This window comes from Arvicanthis niloticus, chromosome 21, assembly GCF_011762505.2.
Source record: "Arvicanthis niloticus isolate mArvNil1 chromosome 21, mArvNil1.pat.X, whole genome shotgun sequence".
Taxonomy (NCBI): Eukaryota; Metazoa; Chordata; class Mammalia; order Rodentia; family Muridae; genus Arvicanthis; species Arvicanthis niloticus.
The window spans coordinates 27,464,553-27,488,494 of NC_047678.1; the positions used below are offsets into that span (position 1 = coordinate 27,464,553).

A 23,942-nucleotide genomic window follows, 5' to 3' on the forward strand; every position below is an offset into this window, starting at 1 on the left:
AGCTTCTAGAAGAATTTTCATGTCTCTGAGAGCTGTGCCATGGAGTCATGGCCATGAGCAGGAGAAGGGGAGAGACCTTGCCCTCTTGGGGACCAGGATGGAGGTCTGGCATTGCCTAGGGACACCATTGTGAAGGGAATAGGGTAGAGTGAATCATTTCTGCTCTCTTGAGCCTTCTGGGGATGCTCCTGGCACTGGGTCAGCCTGACTCAAAGATTTAACTAAGCTCTGGAAGAGAATGGAGAGGGAGTCCCCAAACCTGAGTCATAACCCCAGAGCTTCCTGTCCCTAGCAGACTACAGACCCTGCTGGTGGCATCATGCAGCTGACACTTTCCCTGGCAACAGCATTCACTGAGTGGCTAGAGGACAGGCTCTCTGGCCAGTCTCCATCCTGAAACTCAACTGTTTGCAAGGGCAACCCCAACAGAGAGTAGGACTTCCTTCTGCCCACTTCCCTGGCACTATTCATGATCCTTGCCCAGCCAAAGTGTCCCAATCAGAAGGAAGACATTTTGCCAAGCAAACCACCCAGCCCCTCATTTTACAGATGGGCCAATTGTGACACACAGGGAGGGATGGCCGAGAGCCAGGAATTGGCCACCTGCCAAGCCTGGGCTCCAACCCAGCTTGGACATAACCCTGCTCTGTGAACATGGGTGAGTTACTCTGCCTTTCTGAACCTCTGTGGCTGCAGCCATGACAGGGGAGTGGTGACCGTTCTCAGACTCTGTTGACTGTGTTTAAGCAGCAAGTGGCACTCTCATCCAGCCTACCAGAGACCAAGGAGACACATTTTGAGAAGAGGGCTGTTCACGTTGGGGAAACCTGTAAAACAAGTTCTTGGTCCTCTGTAGAGGTTGAACCCCTTGGGAATGGAGCAATGGGTGTGGCTGACCAGACCTTGGCCACTCAGAGTCTGGAAATAGCCTCTGAGATTACTGGAGTAATTAAATACGGTCTAAAAAGTCTTGGGGATCGAGCCAGATAGTGTAGGGGCAGCTCATATTCTGCCCCACCCCACAGAAACAGAATCTAGTTGCAAACTCACATCTTAAGTCCTCCTCGTCTCTCCTAGGCTCCTCTGCTAGCTTTGAGGCTCTGGTAAAACCCCAGTCCTTTCCTTCTCTGACTTCAGCCAGGTAACCTTAGGAGTCATAATGTGCCTAACCACACTGTTGTCCAAGCAACAATCTCGGACCATTGGGCCATAAAGAGGTCCAATAAGGAGAAGCTGCAGCTAAAGTCGGCTTCCCACTCTCCACAGGGACGCCTCAAGTTACAGCCCAAGTGCGCCTGACTCCACCATTCTGCCAGCACCTGGCCAGAGCTGACAGCAGGAGGGGACATGGGTACAGCCAGATGCTCTTTGCTCTTGTCCCATCCCAACCCTCCCCTGAGAGTGGGGGAGTGGTAGGCTGACTAGAATGAATCCATAGTGCCTGCCCTGTCCTGCCCTGAGCCTGTGGGATGCAGCAGAGGGAGCCCATCCCAGACAGAAAAGCATGAGACAAGCAGTGGCAAGACCTGAGAGAGGAAGGGTGAACCACAGCAGGAGGAATAGGTGGGAAAGTGGAAATGGGAGAGACAAAGAGGCAAAGAAATGGTGCCTGCAGAGAAGTGACCAAGACAAAGACCTGGTCTAAAGAAAGTGGCAAGTTAACCCTAAACCTGCACTGAAAGTGAAAGCAATACTCTCAGCACTTCTGTCTGTCCTGTGCTGAAAAGGTTTTCAGGGTGTCCTGGTTCCCACACAGCAGGGTTTCTATCACAATTGAAACCCACAATCTATTCCACTTAGTTTCAAAAGGGCAGGAGGGTGGGAGGAGCTAGGCAACCCCAGCCTCCTGCATACCAGTCTCTCCACCCCATGAGGGTTGGTTCCTCCAGATACAGAGGGAACTCAGTATATATATATATATATATATATATATATATATATATATATATATATATATATATATGCCAATAATGTACCACCAAAAAGTTGTACCAGAGCTACCCAAGGAGAACCTGCACCCTCTGAGAGTGTGTGCCAGCCTTTGCTGTCTCCTTACAAATGCAAAGATGGATACAGCCAGCAAGACTGAATCCTGCTGTCTGACATACACACAAATCCAGGTTCAACCACAGAAATAACCGCAACCACCTTCACCTCTTGTGCAAGGGCCGGCACACTTGGACATCCGCTGACAGCCACAAGGTTGGGGGCACAGGAGGGTGAAGAACAATGGAGTGGGGTTTTTCAGTACCATGATAACACAAAGAGGAAAACTACTACCCCCAAATTCAAAGCTAAAGAAACATCTGTTGTCATGGAGACCAGACCCTGAACAACGGCTCATTTGACCTGACATCTCTTCTGCACTCCCAACAATGATGCCTCACCAGTTACCCCCCCACCCCCAACAACCTTCAATCCTTCCACTGTTTTCCAAGCTTGTGACAATGGCCCCACTGAAACCAGCCACATCCTGCCAGGATCTGATCTGAAGTGAGGAAGTGGTACCCCACAGCAAGTGCTAAGGATCTAAACCAGACTTATTGTCACACACACCAGACCATTCTCTGTTGCTGTACTTCCTTCTCAGACCAGAGGTCTGGATTTAAAAGGGCAACACCTTCCAGAAAGTCCCCACCTACGCCCCCCCCCCCATCTTAGTAAGGGTTTCCATTGCTGTGGAAGAGACACCATGACCAAGGCAACTCTTATAAAGGACAACATTTAATTGGGGCTGCCTTACAGTTTCAGAAGTTCAGTCTATTATCATCATGGTGGGAAGCATGGAAGCATCCAGGCAGGCATGGGGGTGGAGGAGCTGAGAGTTCTACATCTTGTTCTGAGGGCAAACAGAAGACTGGCTTCCAGGTGGCTAGGAGAAGGGTCTCAAAGCTCACCCCCACAGTGACATACTTACTCCAATAAGGCTACACTTACTCCAACAAGGCCACACCTCCTAACAGTGCCACTCCCTGGGCCAAGCATATTCAAACCACCACACCTCTATACCCCAGCACAGATAGTTTTTGCCCACGCAACAGCCAGACCTTGTGTCTGTGGTGCACCGGGCTCAGTTTCATGAAGTCTGATAGGAGCCCCACATCCGTCATAACCTCTACATACTGAACTCATCTAATCATATCTGGGAATTCACAGGGCTAAACCAGGACTGCAAAGATTCCCAATAAAACTGTAGAGGGCAAAGTCAGCATCCTTCTAGAGTCAGGTCTTGGAGATTTTCCTTTTATTCAAGGACTTACACAACATAGGAGTTGTGCCAAGATTGGCATCAAATTTCTTAGGCTTTGCCCAAGCTCTGCCATCTACTAGATATGTACTCTGGACAAGTCTATGGTCTCTCTGAACCTAGATGTCCTCGTCCATAAAAGGAAAATGATAAGCACTCATTAAACAATGCATGCTATATATTGAAGACAGGGCCTGCCAGACAGACTTTTCTAGAAAACTGTCAGCTGTTCATGGGCATGTTAGAATCTACAGAACCAGGGGCTAGAGAGATAGTCCAGTGGTTAGAGCACTTACTGCTCTTCCAGAGGACTTGAGCTTACTACTTCCCAGCAAACCTATGTCAGGCAGCTCACAACTTCCTGTATGTAACTTCAGCCCCAGGGAATCTGATACCCTCTCCTGGTCTCTGCTGGTACTGGCACTCACATATACTTACCCACATACAGATTCACATGTACACATATAGGGGTTTGTTGGTTGGTTTGTTTGTTTGTTGAGACAAGGTTTCTCTTTAGAGCCCTGTCCTAGAACTCATTCTGTACACCAGGTTGGCCTCAAACTCACAGAGATCTGCCTGTCTCTACCTCCTGAGTGCTGGGATTAAAGGCATGTCCCACCACTGCCTAGCTACACACAGTTTCTTAAGTAAAATAGATATAATTTTAAAAATCTACATAACCAGGACTGTCAAGATGGCTTGGCCGGTAAGCCACCACACTGACAATCTGACTTCAATTCTGACTCCACATGGAAATAGAAAAGAACTGGCTCTTACATATTGACCTCTGACCTCCACATGCAGGCCATGGCATGCACACAACCAAGTGTGTGCATATACACACAAATGGATAAATATTAAAAAAAAAAAAAAAAAAAACAAAAACCACTTTTTAATTTACAATACCAAGGAATGCTGGCATTTGCTCCTAGATGAAACAGGGGACCACGGGGAGAAGATTCTGGAAGACCCGCAGAGCAAAGGGGATCTCAAAGGTATGTTGGCAGCCTACCTTTCAACCAAGCGTGATATAAAGTATAGCTTCTTAAAAAGTGGGTTAGACCCTGTATGAGATTGCCTAACTGAAAGTACAAGTGGTCAAAACTTTGGCAACAGTAAAAGGTTTCTGAATATAAAACCACCAAAAATTTCAAAACCAAACAGATGCCTGGCAACACGGAAGCTATCTGCCTGAAACCACCTCAGTTGAGAGTTAATACAATTGTATATCATGAATGGCAGTGGCTTTTTTTTTTTTTTTTTAAAAACCATGTTTACAAAATTGTCTACTCTTACAGAAACACGATAGTTTAATTACAGAAAACAAGGCCTTTAATGTTTCCCTACCTTCATTCCTCAGCATGTATTACACGATTCCATCTTTGGATCACATTGTTAGAATATTTGACTTTTAAAATTGCTGTTTGAACGGTTGACTTGAGTTACATTTTATTTTTTTAATAAAAAATCATTAAAATGGATTTTGGCTTAAAATTAGGACAGAATTTCTAACAATTTCTGAAAAGACCTTAAACATACTTCTTCTGTTTCTTTTCTTATGTGTTTTATCTGCATGTATGTATGTGCACCGTGTGTGTGTGTGTGTGTGTGTGTGTGTGTGTGTGTGATGCCCACAGAGCCCAGAGGAAGGCAACAGACACCTTAGAACTGGAGTTATAGACAGTTGTGACCCACCATGTAGGTACTGGGAACAGAACTTCTACTCTTCTGCAAAACCAGCCAGTGCTCATGAGTGTTCAGATATCTGGCCAGCCCATCCTTTGTTTGTTAGACACAGGATCTCACAGTGCATCCCCGGCTGGCCTGGAGCTCACAGAAATCCACTTACCTCAGCCTCCCAAGAGCTAAGATTAAAAGCATGTGCTACAACTCTCAGCATCATTTTGTAATCGTTATGCAAAAAAAGCCTTAACAACTATAAAATCACAATATTGACCAACTCTGGAAAATGCTCTAAGTCCTATAGCACCAAATATTCAGCCAAAATTTCTTTATGTCAAATAATAAGCAAGCACATTTATTTCATAAATATAAAATTTTGCTTTCATCTTTGATAACTAGTCATATTGTAGCTATGACAAAGAATTATTTTTAAAATAAATGTCTTCAGCAAATGTATACCTATTTTATATATCTATAGACCCAGAGTTGTGTAAAACTTTCTCCAGCAAAATGGGAAAAAACCCTTTTTGAGAAGCCCCTGGTATAACAATCTCAGGACACTCAAGCCCGATCTAAACCCTTTTTCACACTTTGCAGGTCTGATGTTCTTTGAAAACCTGTTTAACTAAACTGATGGGCACTGGCAGTACAGGAATCTCCACCAGGCTCTTCAGATATTTTTTTCCTTCTAAGTGTCGAGAATCTTTGGGCAGTGAAACCCTTGCCTTTCCAGGGACTCCATTGTGCAGGTCCACTGGCCCATCCATGTGTTTCTGACCTGTTGAGGAAGTAACAAGGCGCAGGGGCTGATCTGACTGGTATGGAAATGGTAGGTGAGGAGGTGGGGCTGTCAAGTGAGAGAAAGTCTGCCCTGCCTGGCAGCCCCACCTAGCCTCAAATCCAGCTCTACAGTACCAGCCCAAACAGGCCACCTCTGCCCATGGAGTTATAGGGTGGGGTGACCTCTAACTCTTCCTTCCCCATCCCTCTCTCCTTTTTCTCTCCTCTCTCTCTCTCTCTCTCTCTCTCTCTCTCTCTCTCTCTCTCTCACTCTCACTCTCTCTCCCCCCCCCCTCAGGCTTTGACTTGCATTCAGCTTCTCCCTGCCATTCTGGGTGGAGAGAGCCTCTGTGCTCACAGGTGTGGCCCAATGGCTGACAGGTGACAGAAAGGACCTTATAGAAGGACACTTCCTTCCTCTACAGACCTCCCCAGTACCTCTATCTGGGAAAGTGAAGCTGCTGGATTCCTTTGTGAGGTTCCAGGCCTTTAGGCTAGGAAACAGCCTTCCCTGTGGTTAATAGAGACTGGAAAAACTCCTTCCAAAACTCTGAAGGGCCATGCTTGGTTGTGTCAATAAGCATTTATGAGCCACTATATATGCCAAGCCCTGGACCTAGGTGCTCCAAGGGAACTTTGATTCAATGATGGTATAGCTATAGGGGCAAAGATTCCATTGCTCCAAAAATCACAAACATGGGACAGCTTCCTGGAAGAGGTGAGCGTGGATTTGAGTTTCCATAGATGGGAATGGCACCATGACAGAGGAATTACAAGATGGCCATCTATAGAAGCAAAGACCAAAGGATCAAACTGCCAAAGCCTTGTACACCATACTCAGAGGCTCAAAGTGTATAGAGTCAAACCTAAGACCCTGGTGACACCAAACAAGCTATCCTGGTCTTGAGGGTTTTTTTTTCCCATCTATCAGGGGAAATAGATTCTCTGTAGCATGTGCTCCAGGGCAATGTTGCTGCGGTCCTACACAGCTCACATCCAGAACAGCCTAGCCTATCTCAGCCACCAGCACCACTGGGAAGAGAACTGTTCAGGATGAGGCAGCCCAGTCACTCCCTGATCTTGAGATTGGTAGAAGGATGTTCACTGTAGAGAGCCCATCTGGAAGATACCCGACCCTGCCAGCCATTCTGTTCTCTTTAACAAAGAAGAGAAGAGGAGGCACTGGGAACCCAGAGCCGGGAAGAGAAGGGTCCTCAGCCCTGTTGTTAGCAGCAGGAGCAGAATAAAGGAGCCTACCTCTCCTCCCATGTGTACTCCTCCCAGGTCTCCCCAGGGCCTTCCATGTTTTTACTGGAAGGTACTTACTGCCCTGGTCACATCTGCGTTTAATCTGCTAGGCCTAGGAAGGAGCACAAGATGTCAGCAGGAGGAGTATGAAGATTGTATGCCCCCCATACTCTCCCTGAGACACCCTACTTCCAGGTCTAATGGTACAGCAAAAGGGCTTGGGGAGCCACAGAAAGCTCCAATGGTCACAGAAGTTGGCCTGGGGAGAGAGGCCTTGGTGTGTTTGAGGCCAAACCAGAATGAGCAGTGGTCAGAGGTTGAGAGAAAGGAGAAGGGGGTAGGCAGGCCTGCTCCTCTAGGGCCCCACTGAATGGCAGTAGCTATAGGGACAGTGACCACAGTCTTCCTGTTTCACAGATGCCTGCTGCATTTAGGCTTCCTGATAGGTACTATCTAATCTCTTGGGCAACAAGGCTCAAAGATGGGCTTGAAAAAGCAATGGTTCAGGCTACAAGATCAAGCCAAGCCGGCCTAATTGTCTGAGCTATGGATCTAGGAAGGCACAGAGCCCAGGACCTTCTAGGCTGAGCTAGAGAAGCTGAGGAGAGGGTTAGGACCCGCTAAGGGGCTGGCTGAGCTCCCTGGGTCCTGGTCTGTCTGTCACTGTGCTGAGGCCCCCCAATTCATCTTTACTCTCCTGGGCAGAGAGTACAGAAAGTGTTAAATGAGAAGGTGTCAGTTCCTTCCCCAAGGCCAAGCCACTACAACAATACATACACAGCCAGAGGTTGAGCTGGCCCCTTCTGGAGGGTAGGAGCCAAGACCAGAAAAAATTAGAGTGAGAGCCACATCTAATCTCTGTCTCCTTTGAGGGTCAATTTAGGGCCAGATCCTAGAGCCTTCAAGCCATGCTGACCCATAATCTTTAAGAGGTATAGAGGTGAGTGAAACTACTTCAGAACTGCCACTGTTCCCAGACCAGGAGAGGGAGGTGGGGCCTTAATATAGGAGGAACTAGAATGGCAGCTCCTGCAGTCACAAGTTGCTCCAGTCATTAGTCAGACACTGCACCTATGGGGGAGGTATAGGCCCAGCCCTGCTCAAAGCTGGAACTGCCTGAGCTGCAGACTATGGGCTCTCACCCATCCCCACTTTCCTCACAATATCTGAACCCAAGGGTCAGGGCCAAAGCCTGAAATCTGAGAGTTGGTTCTCTGGTCTCAATCACCCACTCACCCTCTGCCAGGCTGCCTCTTAGTTCAAGCAGAAGGACGGCTGGTGCTAAGGGAGAAGATAAATACAGAACCTAGGGCCAGCCCTCAGATCAGTCCTTACCCTGCCCTTGACCCATTTCCATGATCCCCTCTAGGGTCCTGTCTGGGAGACGACCTCCTCTGCTTTCAGCCTGATACACCAGAAAAGACAAAGAGCAGGGCCCAGGTTCTTAGTCAGATTCTTGCAGACCCCTTGCCTGAAGAGAGTACTGAAGCCTAACCAGGCTGATATCAAGCACTCATCGTGTGTTATCTCATTTTGAGTTCACTTCAACTCCCCGCTCTCTCCCCCGAACAAAGCCGGCTATCGCCCAAGGTCACAGAGCTGGCACACACACAAGGGAGAGATTACAACCACAGCTATAGGACTCTGGACCCTGGCTCCTGTGAAACAGGACTTCACTAACTTCCAGGAGTCACTCGCTTTCCACCACGATGCTCCATGCAGGTGCCAACAGCACTATCTCCAATTGGGTCTGGTTCCCAGTGACAAAAATTCAAGGGATTCTGGAGTACTGGATAGGGGTGGGGTGCGGGTAGAAGTAGGGCTTCTTGGGCTGGAACCACATGCCTGAACCAGATTCAGGTGGTGAGACCACCTACTCCAAGCCACTCCCCCCAATCCACCTACATCAATGTGCCAGGCTTCTAGGGAACTTTGACTATAATGTGCTAAGTGGTTCCCCATCATCTGTTTATAGTGGGCCAGCCTAGGGCAAAGCTTGCCCCTTTCCACAAGGGGCCACCAACTTATCAAAGAGCACCCTAAGAGGCTCATAGTCCCGCCTCAGCAGGCAGGGGCCATGCCTTCAAGCAGAGGGAAACTTAGACCCATCCCCATAACAGGGGCTACTTGCAGGGGATAGCTGAGAGTAAGAGCATCCTCTAGGCCTAAACACAAAGCCTAAGCCTGAACCAGAACGCACAGTCACTCCCTTCTGCCTTCCGGGTACAACAGCTCTACTCACACTGACTCCTCCCCTTGCTCTTTGGGACACACCCTGAGCTTAGGTAGGTCAGCCTGTGTTAGCCTGTTTCCGCCTGTGTGAGGCTGAGAGGACCCGAGTCTGACGCTGGAGGAAGAGTATGAAAATAAAACACGATGCTGAGTGTAGATGTTTAATAGAGACCCCGATATAGATACACCCACAGGTATCTGCTGTTAGACCCTCCAGGTTACACCAGCCCTCAGAGAGACGGGTTACTAACCTTCAAGGCACACTTCTGCCCAGAGCGCCGATGGAAGCACTCTAGTACCTTGCCGTTCACACCCAGACCCAGCACTTGCTTGGACAACTGGTAGTCATCAGTCACCGCGTACTTCTTGGGTTCCCGTCGCACACCTGAGGCCGGAGCACCGCCCACGGCGGACCCACCGAGCGCACCTGGCGGGGGCACAAGACTCCCCTTCTCCCCTGCTGTCTCGCCATCCATGGCCCCCACGGGGCGCTCGGAGGTAGCCCCAGCCTGGCACGTCCAGAAGCACCTGAAGGAAAGGGAAAGAGTCACTCCCCACCGGGACTTTTTGGACACACCCCAGCTTTGGTTTCTCCAGAACTAGATTGACTGGGCTGCTGGCCCAAGACAAGCTGGAAACTGCCTGAGAGTACCTACGTGCAGCAGGGGGAGGTGATCCCTCAGCCCAGGCACATGTCGAGTTAGGAAGGAGTCTGGCGCTCAGTGGCAGCCAGGTCTTGAGAGCCCGCCATACAGGGGCCCAGGAAAGTCGTACCAGGTGAAGACGCACTTGGTGGCAAAGCACTAGACGGAAATCATGCTGCAGGCTAGAGGGGCAAGAAATAGTGATCCCTGAAGTCCGCTGCCGAGGGGAGCCCTGGACCCAGAGTCTCGCTGCCCACGTCCCACGTGACTCCCACCCCCTTCTCCGCGCGTCATCCGGACTTGGGGCCCCGCTAGGTCAGCCTTAAAGGGCCAGGCTAGTCCCGGCTGGGCAGGCCAGGGCAGAGCCCCTGGCAGGCTCCGCCCCTGAGTCGGGACAAAATGGGGCATGGCCTCCTCAAGTTCGCCGTAACGTTTTCGCAGCGCCCTTAGACACCGATAGGAACTCCTTCAACTGTTATACCAGCCTCCCCGGATTTTATCAGTGATCTAGAAAAGTTACAGCGCAAGATTATTTTGTTGCTCTTGAGGGCTCTTGAGTGAAGTGTTCTTTTTGCTTGCTGTCAAGGGGCGTTTTAGACTCCCAACTTTCCAGGTAGCTAAATGCTTCAGAATTCAACCTCTGAATTTTTTTGTCAGCCTGCCCTGGGAATTGGCATGTTGTTGTTTAATTCGCCACTCTTCATTTCCTGGTGGTGTAGGGCATCTGTCGAACACTGGTCAGCTTTCCTTCCTATGCACTTCCTGACCAACCTTTTTGACTTTGCAAGTCACTGTCACTACAACTGTACTGGGCCACATTCATGCTTTCTTGAAACGCTTACAGCCCGCACCCGCAAGTTGAACACACTTGGGACGCTCTTAAATCAGAAATCTTGACTTCCCGTTTGGTCAGCTGCATTAACTTTTCACCTTATTATGGTTTGAGCTTTAGGTCCTAGTTCAAGTCTCTGGTCATATGGTAATGAACACCTATAATAGTAGAGCGAGGAAGGCTTTGGTAGGACGATTGTGAGACTAACCTAAGGCCACACCGTGAGGTTATGTTTGAAAAAATAAAATTAGCCGGGCATAGTGGCGCACGCCTTTAATCCCAGAACTCTGAAAGCAGAGCCTTCTGCGCTTAGACCTCCACTTTTTAACCCATCTTATCCTAATCATAGCTATTTTGAGCCAGCTTTCCCACAAGTTTCAGATTACAGAGCGGGCGACTCTATAAGCAAGCCCTCTGAGCAGGTATCTGCTGCCATCTACAGACTATGGTCAGAACTGCAGCCATCAGGACCCCTGTCCCACCCAAAGGCGGCTATGTCCATCCAACATACACAAAGATGCCTGGGCTGAACTCTACAACAGTCAGAGGCCGGCAGGAACTTGGTGCCCTTCTATCTGTACAACTGCATCCTGGTTCCCGATAACAACTCTTGAAGAATACGGTCACTATTCATGGGTAGCTTATCTCCCTCAAAGTTGGTAACTCTTGTTTTCTTCAAGCTAGTAACAATCAGCGAAGCAGAGATCCCAAGAGAAGAGCTTCAGCTGGTCATTAGGAAGCACTTCCTGCAGACCAGGAAATGCTCTACCTGAACACCTCACTGAGATGGAGGAAGGAAGATATGACTATCCCTTTAGACACACACTGAAAACACACAAGAAAAACAAGCCCAGAGAGGTCACATGACCTGCTCGAAGTCAGAAACTAGCAAGACAGAACTCCCCCACTCCATCTCAATCCCAAAGGGGGCAACCTCAAAATTGTCTTTCTTCCCTCTGTTGATCCACATGTGCGCGTACACTCTCACACATGCACTCACACAGTGCACACAACAGACACACAGTCACATACACAGACACAGACACATGTGCACGTACACGCTCACATGTGCGCTCACACAGTACATACAAGAGACACAGATAGTCACATACAGACACATACAGACACATGTGCATGTACACACATTTATGTCTAGCTGTATCTGGGATCAGGTGGGATCAATCTGGAAGTGTTGCTTCCAGGAGGCTGGGCCAGGCACTGCAGCCAGCTTAAAGCTGGTGAACCCAAGGCTCAGCAAGGTCTTATTCTCTGTGAGCATGTCTCCACAAGGAACAGAAAGTTAGGTAACTGAGAGTAGATGCTGGGTCTGGGTTGTGTGTGCCCTGAAAAATAAATAAGTAAGTAAGTAAGTAAGTAAATAAGAGGCTCAGCTGTTAAGAGCATATATTATTTTTCCAGAGGGCCCAAGTTCCATTCCCAGTACCCACATCAGGTGGGTTACGACCACCTGTAACATCAGCTCTAAAGGACACTCACTACACTTCTGCCCACCTTTGAGTATCCACACTCATGTAACAGACACCCACACACAAACACATAATTAAAGAGAAAATAAAATTTAAAACAGGCTTAGATTTTAATTACTCTAAATTGTGTTCCTAAGTGTGATCGTTTAATTAATTGATTGGTTTACCAGCTTCTGGGAACTTTATTTTCCTTCCACCTTTTTTCACTTTGCTCAGGTGTCTGCAGAGCAGCCCAGAACCACTCAGTGGTGGCTCCAACCTCTCAGCGGCCTGCGTTGTGGAAGCTGCTGTCCAGTCCTCAGTGGGTGGCTGTGCACTCCAGTCTTGTGTGGGGAATTGCTGGATGGGTACAGAGTCTACCTGCACACCCTCAGACCAGTCGGCCACCTTGGGCTGAGCAGCAGTGAACTCAGGAACTGGTTCATTTGCCCTGAAATTTGTCCTTAGTTACAGCCTTCTCAGCAGCAGTCTGTTCCTCTTTCTCAACCTCCTCTAGGTATCTGTAGAAGTGGAGATCTGGCGTAACTTCCCACGGGTGCCCAAGAGAGATAGTGGCACACATGTGTAAAACTTCCTGGGCCAGCATCAGACCCCACCGAGTGAGCTTCCTTGTTGCGTGGGATGGCAATGTCCACATAGTGTAGAAGATTGTTACACAGAGCCATGGTGGTCAAGTTGACTTGAGACGACTCTCTGAGGGCTTGGTAGTCAGCCCTGGGATCAGTCACCACTAGATGCCTTGATGCCCTGATGGTTGCTTGGATCTGGTTAGTGAAAGTCCCAGGCATGACCTTCCTAGAGGAGATGACTGTTATCAACAGGGTTCTCGATGGCAACCTTAGCCTGAGCTATAAGCACCAGGCTCTCCCAAGTCCTCTTCAGATTTATGATGTAGATACAATCACTTTTCTGTTTGTAGGTGTCCTGCTCCATCTGAAAGTCAACGTTGGTGCCCTCTAAGTGGGTTCCTGTGGCAAGGAATTTGGGAACATCCTCTTCCTTTACCTGCAGGGCATCAACAGCTCCAGATATTGTGTCAGTTTTCCTTTAAGTTACAACAGGAATCAAGAACAACACTGTATGGACCTGTCCCTGGACAACACAGATTATTTAGCCCAGGCTAACCTCAGACTCACTGAATAGACAAGGATGACTTTCAACTCCTGACCTTTCTGCCCCAACCTCTTGAGTCTTATAATTACAGATATGAGCCTCCATACACTGCATTTTGTTTAAAAAAATTATATTCAAAGAGGTCAAATTTGCTTGCTGCAAGTGTTCAAACCATACTGAAATATAAAAAGCAAGTAGTCCCATTTAAAAATGCCCTTCCAGGATTGGTGAGATGGCTCAGTGGGTAAATGCTCACGTCCTACATAAGCCCAGAGACCTACCTAGGTTCAACCCTTAGGATCTATGCAAAGAAGGAAAGAAAAAATAGACTCTACACAGTCACCCTCTAATCTCTGTATTCACACTTGTCATGCATACCTGCGTGCACACACACACACACACAAATTGTAAATGTAAATGTCTATGATTATACAAACACACATAGTTCCCATACCAATCATAAATGGGGAGTTTTTCCAGCTGTTCATTTGACCCAGGAAAATCAGAATAAGTGGCTTCCTCTCGATGCTTATGCTGTAGCAACCATCTGGAATCATGTCCCCTTCACACTGCTGTAGATTCAGAACATAGTGTGCTGGGTTTGGGCAAGTTGGGTTCATGACAGCAGACTCTGGCACTTAGCTCTTTGTAATAGTAACAGTAATAGTTGGGTGTTCAAAGGAACAGAGACTGAAGCCTTTGAAGTAGCTTATGGTGACCAAATAGACCATCCAGGTAAGTGCTGGTGGAGGGAAATCCCTGCTCCCAACCACAACTGCCTTTTGATGAAAGGGAACCTGCTCATGATGACAGGATAGAAATCATATATTCAGGCAATACTGCTGTGCATTCTTGTGACCCATCTTGTGATTGTTCTGGGGAGGGAAGGAGTGCCCTGCAACAACAGGAATTCACGCAGTGTAGGAGATGGAATGCACTAGGAAGAACTCTGGATAGTTGGCTAATGAGGACTGAAAAAGAATCGCCACTGGGTGGCAGTGTGGACCCAGCAGTCGGGAGGGGGGGTCCATTCAAGGGGTGCAGTCAGGCCAGAGGGGTAATAAGGAAATGGCCAGCAACATTCTTGAATAAAGAAAGTCAGCAGGCAGTTTGGGCAGAACAGGGCACATCACTATTCCCAGCACGTAGGTGGGATGTATAACACTGTCAAATTTACAAAAGACTACTGGAGAGCCAACCTCCCTGCCCTCTCCTCAGACACTGGTTTGCAGAGTACTTCCTAATCCCTGACCTCTGTAGGAGAAGCTTTCAAGGAGATGCCCAGGTGTTCTGATACAGACTGGAGTGAGAACAGACAAGGATGTCTAAGAGTTTGCAGGTTATCTTGACCTAGAGAAGAAGTGTGTGGAATGCTGGAGGGCCTGGGCTGCAACCCTCTACTTGCTAGTTGTAAGATCCAAGGCATACTGTAGGTTGTGTCTTAGTGCCCTCACACAAGACAACATTCCCTGTGGTAGCTGTGGTTGCAAAGTGAAACCAGGATTTTCTGAGTGGCTGGCACATGGTAAGTGTCCAGAAGGCACAGGGACAGCATTTTGGGGTAGAGTGCTTGAAATGTAATATCATAAAGATCCAAGTTCTAAATCACAGCTCCGGGGTCCAGTGAAAGAGATCGGCAGATCAAGGTGCTGGCCGCTAAGTCTGACAACCTGACTTTGGGCTCTGGGACCCACAGAGTAGACTGGGAGAAGTGATTCCTTCAAGTTATCCTCTGACTCCAGATGAATATTATAGCTACAAACACATGAACACACACACACACACACACACACACACACACAATTTTAAAAAGGAAATCATGCTGAGCAGTGGTGGCACACATTTTTAAACTCAGCACTCGGGAGGCAGAGGCAGGCAGATCTCTGTGAATTCAAGGTCTACATAGTGAGTGCCAGGTCAGCCAAGGCTATGCAGATAAACCCTGTCTCAGGGGAAAAAAAAAAAGTAAAGTAAGTAAATAAAAAGAAAATCACAGCTCTGTTGCATGGCACCTGTGAAATCCCCTGTATCTTCATACCAAAGTGGCAACAGGCAGTTTTTTCAGTTGGCTATTCTACTTATTTACATTTCAGATGTTATCTCCTTTCCCCATTCCTCTCCCATGCCAGGAACTCCCTATTCCGTCCCCCCTCCCACTGCTTCTATGAGGGTGTTCCCCCACCCATCCACCAACTCCCCCCTCCCCCGCCCTTGAATTCCCCCACACTGGGTCATCCAGCCTTCACAGAACCAAGAACCTCCTCTCCCACCAATGCCCAACAAGGCCATCCTCCACTGAATATATGGCTGGAGCCATGGGTCCCTCCATGCGTGTTCCCAGGCTGGTGGTTTAGACCCTGGGAGCTCTGGTTGGTTGGTATTGTCCCTCTTCCCATGGGGCCACAGGCCCCTTCAGCTCAACAAGACAGTTTCTATTGAAGTTAGCACACATACAGGGATGCCATGCTCTCTGGGAACTCCTACACCATCCTACCCATATTCCAAGAAACTGGCTTCTTGATGTACTCTGGGAGCCCTGATTGGGTTACACTGAGCTTAACTTCCCCTCCAAGGCATCTACGGAGAACTGGGTCCCTTGGAGTAATCTCTTATCTTCACTAAGTACCCCTTCCTTTTCACAAGGTTTTATCTTCAGCTCTCTGTCTTGGGTGGGGCACCCAGTGCCCAGCCTGTGTTGGGGAAAGCCCAGACACTATACCCAGATTCTAGACACTGCCAGAAACCTTTCATCTCTGCCAAGAATCTTATAGCCACCCTTTCTGAGGAACGTGGGTGGTGTGACGTGTGTGGAGAGAAGAGACGTCCATACTGGACAGTTGACGGTGTGGAAGGAGTGGGTGTACTGGCTCACCAGATCTTATCTCCCCATATCCTGAACCGTGGATTTGGCGGGAGTTCAAATAGACCCTACAGCTCTGGTAAACCTCCGGTAAACCAGATATGATGACAGCCTGTAACTTTACATTGTAAACTTGTACTCAGAAGTTTAGGGCCAGCCTGGTTTACACACTGAGCTCCAAAGTGGTCTGAATTCTATTTAAAACAAAAGCAAGCAAGCAAACAAACAAAAAACCTCCCTGGTGAGTTACGGAAAGTAAAACACAGCAAGTTGTCTGCTGCACAAAAGCAGTATTCCGTCCCTTACCTCTAGTGTTTGCTCTCTCTTTGTTTGAACTCGAGTTTCTCACAGCATTTGGTTGGACCTCACCAAGCCATTGATAGAGTTGTCTGGGAGCTGACTGTCTCTGTTTACTGACGCAAGAGGGTAATTTCCCCAACTGGCGATCACTCAGAGATTAGGCAAAGATTGGATGAGCTCATTTGATTACAAAAGATTAGATGTAATCTGAACTCTTTTAGCTGTGGTGACCACAGTGGACCGCCTTAGTTCTTCGGTCCTCTTAAGCGGCCCATGCTTCTCCCTAAGTCTTTCTCCAGATCTCACAGCACACCACCCACCTTCACACACAGTGTCTTGCAGTAAGCGAGACCCAATACAATGTCCGATCGGCTAGGAGCGGCTAACTACGGGGACCGGCCCAGACCTGCCCCCGCGCTGTAGTTCTAAGGCGAGATAAGCGCACCCATCCCCAAAGAAGCAGAGGGAAGACTATCTGGTCTCAAGTTGTGGGAGTCGCATCCACATTCCTTCTTAACTTGCCCCCAACCTGGTCTTTTCCCTACTAGTCTCTAGGTCCCGCCCCACTCGGTCACGTCAGTCCAGGGTTTATACACTTCAATTGGTCCGTTCAGCTGCTCGTCTCATATCCAGCGATACTATTGGTCAACCCTAGGAGCTCCCGCCCAATTTTCCTGGAAAGTTCTTGGAAATCTGTCAATGGTGTTTCCTTTCTCGGTCTAAAGCACTAGACGCCTGCGCCCCTGTTCCCCTCCAGGCAGCCGCAAAGCCCGCGGTTCTAGGAAGATGCGGCTTCCGGGAAGGGCTGGGACGCAGCGGACAAAAGATTAGGAGGCGCCTGGCCCCGCCCCACCCGCCCAGCCCGTCCCCCCTCGTTCTTCCAAGCTGCTCGCACCACAGCCTTTCAGTCCCTGATCGCCGCCGGTGCGTCCCGGGACCCTGACCTTCGCACGCCTGGCACCCACTGGCTCCATTCTCCTTCCATCCCGCCGAACTCCAACCCTCGAGCCGCCGTTGCCTCTGGGACATGGTCCTCTGCGTACAGGGGTAAGCTCAGTTTTTTCCCTACCCAGGCTCCATGCGGGAAGCACGAAAGATCACAGGCCTCGAGTTAGTTGCGGGATTTGGGAGGGCTTGACTGGCTGGAGATGATGGAGTGCTAAAGAACTTCGAGTGGTGCACCTAAGATACCCACACACACACTTAGTATGGATAGGAAAACGGAGCCGGCGAGCGGTGGGAGGAGCCCCCATTCCTGAGATCTTAGTAGCGCCAACTGTTAGAGGTTCTCCAGGATGGAACTCACAAGTCTAGACCTCTGTTTGAGTTCATAGCTTACCTAGCCTTCCGGCTCCGTACCTGTCGGTGACCTTGAGCCAGTCCTTAGACCTCTCTGTGTTCAGAAGTTCATTTCTCCGTCTCAGGCCAGCGCTTAGGTTCTTGGGAAGCCAGCCTGAGGTCTTTGACTCTCCCCAAGCTGGCACCTAATAAAGAGCACCCCCACACCCTCTCTTAGCTCAGATTGACGTCTCAGTGTGATAAAGACTTCAGCCTGCCTTCTCCAAGGTTTCCCTGAGACATGGAATATGGGACCATGGTGAGAGTGGGGCTTTGATAAAACCAACTCTTGGCTTCAGCTGAGTGGACTTGACACACCTGTTTACCCTAGGTTTCAGCGTCCCCTTCAAACACTGATCAGTCAGGAATTCAAGAAAGCCCAAGAAAAGAGGGAGTGTGTGTGTGTGTGTGTGTGTGTGTGTGTGTGTGTGTGTGTTACAAATTTACAAATCCAGGGAGATTGTGACAGTAGCAATTGTTATAACTGACATGGGAATGATGCCAAGTGAGGAAGGGTGGAAGGTGGGGCCAGGCTGAAGTGTCCTTGCTCTAAGCAGCCCTGAGTCCTAGGAAGAGAATATGTGTGGAGCTGCGGGAAAGACTATTCCCTAGTAGTTCCCACCATGTTCCTTTATTCTCTGAATTTTCGGGCTCTTCAGCAGGCCCACACATCCTACCTTCCTTCTTAGGTGTCCCCACTTCTCCATTCTGGATCTCCAGAGCCTCTTTGACTTTGCCTTAACTGAAGGCCCCTGGGCACCTCAGGACCAGTGTTGAGGTGCTAGGGAAACAAGTCCTTTAAGAGATAGATGTATCCCATCCTCCCTGGGCTTGGTTCATCTCATTGGCATGTGTTCTCAGGCGGGACTTCATGGCTAGACTCCAAGACATGCACACACAGGTTCTTGGAACACACCAGTCCTCACCCCCACCATGATGACACAGTGGTAGACACACCCCTCCCTAGATATTTAGTCCCTCCCAGCAACCTTTGGGGATTAGCATAGTCATTCTATACCTAGATACCATACTAGCCCCAGAGCTGCCTACTACATATACATGTAGGACCTATGGAAGGGACCTAACTAAGCTGTCTGGTCATAACTACCACAGAGGCTGTGGAATGACTGGCTAGCCTGGATCAAGCTATGGGCCCCAGCAAGCAGGTCACCTCAGAATTCTGCCTGTAGCTCACTAAGTGGGATTCCACAGCTCTCCTAGCTCGGTTAAGATTGGGTGTGGAAAAACCCTTGGCAGGCTATAGGTGCCAGAGCCTGTCACCCCTTCTCCTGAGTGGTCACAGGACTATGACCTTCTAAAGACTACTTACACTGTCAGGTCTGGCTTCTGTCCTTGCTGACTGCTAGCTGCTCCTAACCACCTCTTGTTTACAGCCAATACCTGATACAGTGTTGCCTTCCCCAGCAAGTGTGGGCTGAACCTGAGGTTTCTTTATTTTGAGGTCTTAAGATCTAACGGGACTAGACACAAAACTGAGGCCTGGAGACATATTTTATTAGAAATTAAAGAGAGCCGGGCAGTGGTGGTAGATACCTTTAATCCCAGCACTTGGGAGGCAAAGGCAGGCAGATTTCTGAGTTCGAGGCCAGCCTGGTCTACAGAGTGAGTTCCAGGACAGCCAGGGCTACATAGAGAAACCCTGTCTCGAAAAAATCGAAAAAACTGGAAGAAAAAAAAAAAAAAAGAAAAGAAAAGACAAAAAGAAATTAAAGAGTGCCAACTATTTTTTTTCCCCAGAAGCAAATAGGCCATCATCAGGAAGGAGGAGAAATTACAACCCAGAGCAAATCGTACATTAAAAAAAAAAAAAAAAAAAAGAGCAGGGCTGACTCCATAGGGTGGAGTCTGGAATGTGGGTTGAGCACCCTGCTCTTTGCTGGGAGCTCCTATTTATGAGAGATGGAATTCATCAATGCCTTTAGAGGACACTGCCTTCCCTCAGCAGGGAGGAGCAGAGCCCAGGATGGGAATCTAGCTGGTATGGGTAGGACCTTGTTTTAAGTTTTGAAGTCCTAGCCAGTGTGCACAGTGGTCCCCCCAACCCCTAACAGATATTCCTATTGACTAGGAACTACCCTGTAACCTTAGGCTTTCTACGGTAATCTTGAGGTCTCTCTGAGAACCCCACCCTAGTTCATTCTGTGACTCCACCAGGTATAGTGGCATTTAACAGGCTACCTCAGCCAGGAGACAGCTTTTGGATTGACAGGTTCCCTGTTCTTGTGGTAGGGATGTTGGAAGCACTTTTGGGGAATGGTCTGTGATTTTGGTAATACAACTCGAGGGTTAATTTGTATATTGTAATATAGTTGAATAGAAAAGAATGTTTTAGGATAGGTTCTGTGAAAGTGGGGGTGTGTAGTTCAGTGGTAAGAACACTTGCTTAGCATGTGCGAGCCTCTAAGTTCAACTCCCAACATTACAAAAAATAAGAAATTTATATCTAGGAGCTGGGTGTCGTGACATTTGAGAGACAGAGGCAGGTGGATCTCTGTGACTGTGAGGCTAGCCTAGACAATATAGCAAGTTCCAGGCCAGCCAGGTCTACAGCATGAGACCCTGCTTTAAAAAAAAAAAAAAAGAATATATATTTGGAGAAAGCAGTCACAGAACTTTTCTAAAATCGGAGAACATAGTGAGACCTCTATTGCCTATCTGCCCATTCTAGATCTTGTCCTTTGCTGGCTGTGGAACAAATTGGGCGGCGGCCTCTGTGGGCCCAGTCCCTGGGGCTGCCCGGGCCAGCCATGCAGCCCTTACCCACTGGGGCATTCCCAGAGGAAGTGACAGAGGAGACCCCTGTCCAGTCAGAGAATGAACCGAAGGTGCTAGACCCTGAGGGGGATCTGCTGTGCATAGCCAAGACGTTCTCCTATCTTCGGGAATCTGGTGAGTCTCGGGGGAGACATAGACCTTGTCCTGGGAAGTCTGTGGCAGAGCTTAGCTCATTGGATTTGGAATCTGATTTGGGAAGCACAGTCTGGCCCCTAAGATGATGGTATCGACACACATCTCCAGAGAAATGTAAAAAGACACTTCATCCTGACCTACCTTGGGTTGGTGTGCCCTTAGGTAATTTCCACTCTGACTGGTCCTCTTCTCTATTTGCCTAGGGTGGTACTGGGGTTCCATTACAGCCAGCGAGGCCCGGCAGCACCTACAGAAGATGCCGGAGGGCACATTCCTAGTGCGAGACAGCACTCACCCCAGCTACCTGTTCACGCTGTCCGTCAAAACCACTCGTGGCCCCACCAACGTACGCATAGAGTATGCCGATTCCAGCTTCCGACTGGACTCCAACTGCTTGTCAAGACCTCGAATTCTGGCCTTCCCAGATGTGGTCAGCCTTGTGCAGCACTATGTGGCCTCCTGTGCGGCTGACACCCGGAGTGACAGCCCAGATCCTGCTCCTACCCCATCCCTGCCTATGCCTAAGCAAGATGCACCTGGTGACTCAGTGCCGCCTATCCCCGTGGCTACTGCCGTGCACCTGAAATTGGTACAGCCCTTTGTGCGCAGGAGCAGCGCCCGCAGCTTACAACATCTGTGTCGGCTAGTCATCAACCGCCTGGTGGCCGACGTGGACTGCCTACCACTGCCCCGGCGCATGGCTGACTACCTCCGACAGTACCCCTTCCAACTCTGACTGGGGCAGGCACCCTGCCCTGCCTCACACAGTTACATCCTGAAGGGGACACAGGCCCCAGCTGGACTTGGGGTCCTGCTGTTTCTTCTTCAGTCATCCTGGTGCCTGCATGCATGTGACAGCTGGACCAGAAAGTGCCAGCAAGAACAAAGAAGGTGGAGGAGGGGTTGTCACACAACTCAGAGGTCAATGCCTTCAGGTCCCGCATGGCTCTTTGCGGTAAGCCACGTATCAGAGCAGAGCGAGACAGGCAGGACCTCGTCTCTCCCCAGAGGCTGGACCTAAGCCTCCATTCACTTGCCTGCCCTGGCCACTTGAACTTGTCTATTCTCCCAGCCCTGGTTTCTTAATCTGCTGAGTAGGGCAGGCCCCCTACCCATCTATAGAGTAGCAAGCCTGTTTCTGGGAGAATATCAGCCAGAGGTTGATCATGCCAAGGCCCCTTAGGGGGAAGCAGGCTGGGCTAGGGGACTACACAGTTATACAGTATTTATTTATTTATTCTCCTTGCAGGGGTTGGGGGTGGGGCGATGGCGTGAGCCATTCTACTTCTCTGCCCTAAGCCCTGGGTGGTCCAAAGACCCCTCCAGCTCTGGTTCTTCCCTGTGGAGACCTCCATCCTGAGACATTTTTGGGCTCAAAGTAGTCCTGAATGTCCTGGGCCTGTCCACCTGCATATGGATGTGCCCACTCTTCTCTCAAGCCTCTTTTGGGAGGCTGGGTGACCAGACAGACAGGAGCCAGAAACACAAGGGCTCCAACTTATCTCCTCACAAGGCAGCGCCATGGTTGCATAGAGCTGGTTTCTCTATGGTGCAGGCCCCTGCCAAGGGGCATGTCCTGGGTCAGAAAAGAAATGCTAGTCCAAGGGCCGCAGCTGCAGCTCTTTTGTGTCTGCTTCCTGCCCAGGAAGTTGCCTGCACGTGAGAGAGGGATAAATACATACATACCTTACGAGACTTTATAAAACAAGTATTATAACACAAGAACCAGTTTGGGAGTTTTTCTTCCACTGATTTTTCTGTAATGATAATAAAATTATGCCTTCCACTTACAGAGCCTTCAATGAGGCGTCTGGAGTTGTGCATTGTTTGTCCCCTTTAATTCTCGTGTCACGATCCACTTCACATCTCGAAAAGCCAAAGCTCAGAACTTTAACAACCCCATAGTCTCTGCCAGGGGACTATAGGGTACCTTCACCCTTGTTTCCCTTGGGAGATGAGAGACAGGGGGTGACCGTCCATTGGCATGCCTTCTGGGGTACTATCCATTGCACTGCTGGATATATTGGGAACAGGCAGCAGAGCAGCTCCAAGCCCAAGAGGAAGGCCCCATTCAAAGCGGGCATGGCAGCCAATAACTTGACAAGAGGAAGCCACAGAATTCAGACCAGCCTTGCAAAGAGAAAGTACAGTGGATAAAAGTGTACTGAAGTACAGTGAGGATTCCAGACCTGGACCTAACAGGATTCTTCTGAGCAGTAGGTAGGTCAGTTGAATCAAGGATAGTGACCGATGAGCTGGTAAGGTCAGGCCTGGTGGTGTCATAATTCTGCATCAGGCCGTTTGGAGTCAGAGGACCCTCCCCTCTTAGTCAAGATCTTGAACATCAGAAATGCAATGAAAATGAAAACCTTGTCCAGGGTTGAAGGTCTGGCTCGGGAATATGCAGGCTACTGGGATCCTGCTAGAATATGAGGGTGTCACAGCAAAGCGCCTCCAAACTGTGCTCCTGGCCTTTTAAACCTTGTTTTAGAAACAATTCAGGATGTGTTCCTAGTCCTCAGATCATTATAAGCTGCAAATTACAAGAGGCCAATATAGTGGCTTGAGAGCCTCTAAGGAGTGGCATCCTGATAAGGAAGAGGTTAAAACAAATAAACAACCAGAATCGGGGACAAGGACAGTCATGCCAAAGAATAGGAATGACACTGTCGGGGAGAGAAAGATGGCTCAGTTAGTGCTTGCTACTCTTTCAGGGAATCAATGTTCCCAGCTCCAGAGGGACTAATGGGTCTTCCAGGTCTCTGTGCACCTACACGCACACAAACACACACACAAAAAGTAATACTACATGTTTTTGTAAGGAATGGCATTGGGTTAGAGTGAAGAGGTACATGAAGGACGGATGGTATTTTTAGGAGCCCTGAGTAGTGTTGAAGCCTGTCTCCTCAGCCTGACACTGTCCCCACTGCCCGTGGCAGCTGGTAAAAACCTTTTCTGATCTAAGGGTCACCAGGGCCTTGGTAGGGTCTTTCTTCAGCTTTGATCTTGGCCTTTGTGCGGTTCCTAAAATGTGTGAGGTAATCCCTATTGTCCCCTCGACTCCCAGATCTGAGTCATTTAATGGGAAAGTAGTGGGCACGTAGCTGGTAGAGGCTGGCTCTCTGCACCTGCTGCCATGACCTGGACACTCAGCCACTGTAACTAAAGAAAGTCCAGAAAACCCCATTCTTCACACAAGGCTCTCAGTGAGGACTCCACTCCATGCGACTGGGGTCCAAATACTACC

The 23,942-nt window shown here is 49.1% G+C and overlaps 2 protein-coding genes and 1 pseudogene across 5 annotated transcripts in view; 1 reads left to right on the forward strand and 2 right to left on the reverse strand.

Annotated features, from left to right (window-relative positions):
- The window catches only part of Mapkapk3 (MAPK activated protein kinase 3), a 34,221-nt gene extending 24,091 nt beyond the window's left edge, over positions 1–10,130 (reverse strand). The window contains exons 1-2 of one of the 3 annotated variants that reach the window (XM_034484413.2): positions 9,965–10,130; positions 9,442–9,718 (exon numbers count right to left, since the gene is read on the reverse strand). In XM_034484413.2, the coding sequence (XP_034340304.1) occupies positions 9,442–9,666 (225 nt within the window). In that variant the 5' untranslated portion in view covers positions 9,667–9,718; positions 9,965–10,130. Of the gene's footprint in view, positions 1–9,441; positions 9,719–9,842 lie in introns of all 3 variants that reach the window. The other 2 variants (XM_034484414.2, XM_076917981.1) reach the window with 2 other exon arrangements.
- Positions 10,131–12,239: 2,109 nt separating this feature from the next.
- Positions 12,240–17,411, reverse strand: LOC117693676 (small ribosomal subunit protein uS2 pseudogene; annotated as a pseudogene).
- Cish (cytokine inducible SH2 containing protein) lies at positions 17,274–22,485 on the forward strand. 2 transcript variants are annotated; one of them, XM_034524991.2, is made up of 3 exons: positions 17,274–17,473; positions 20,454–20,674; positions 20,899–22,485. In XM_034524991.2, the coding sequence occupies exons 1-3, from the start codon at positions 17,454–17,456 to the stop codon at positions 21,429–21,431; spliced, it is 774 nt and encodes a 257-aa protein (XP_034380882.1). In that variant the 5' UTR covers positions 17,274–17,453; the 3' UTR covers positions 21,432–22,485. The 2 variants fall into 2 exon arrangements, with proteins under 2 accessions (XP_034380882.1, XP_076774159.1); XM_076918044.1 differs by lacking the exon at positions 17,274–17,473 and adding an exon at positions 17,760–18,745 and having other exon boundaries at positions 20,459–20,674.
- The last annotated feature ends 1,457 nt before the right edge of the window (positions 22,486–23,942 follow it).

Excerpts from the sequence above, each read along its gene's own strand:
- Cish (XM_076918044.1), top strand. The coding sequence starts at position 18,574 with ATGTATCCCATCCTCCCTGGGCTTGGTTCATCTCATTGGCATGTGTTC. Across the intron at positions 18,746-20,458 it reads CCCTAGATATTTAGTCCCTC|GTCCTTTGCTGGCTGTGGAA; the intron begins CCAGCAACCTTT and ends ATTCTAGATCTT. Across the intron at positions 20,675-20,898 it reads CTCCTATCTTCGGGAATCTG|GGTGGTACTGGGGTTCCATT; the intron begins GTGAGTCTCGGG and ends CTATTTGCCTAG.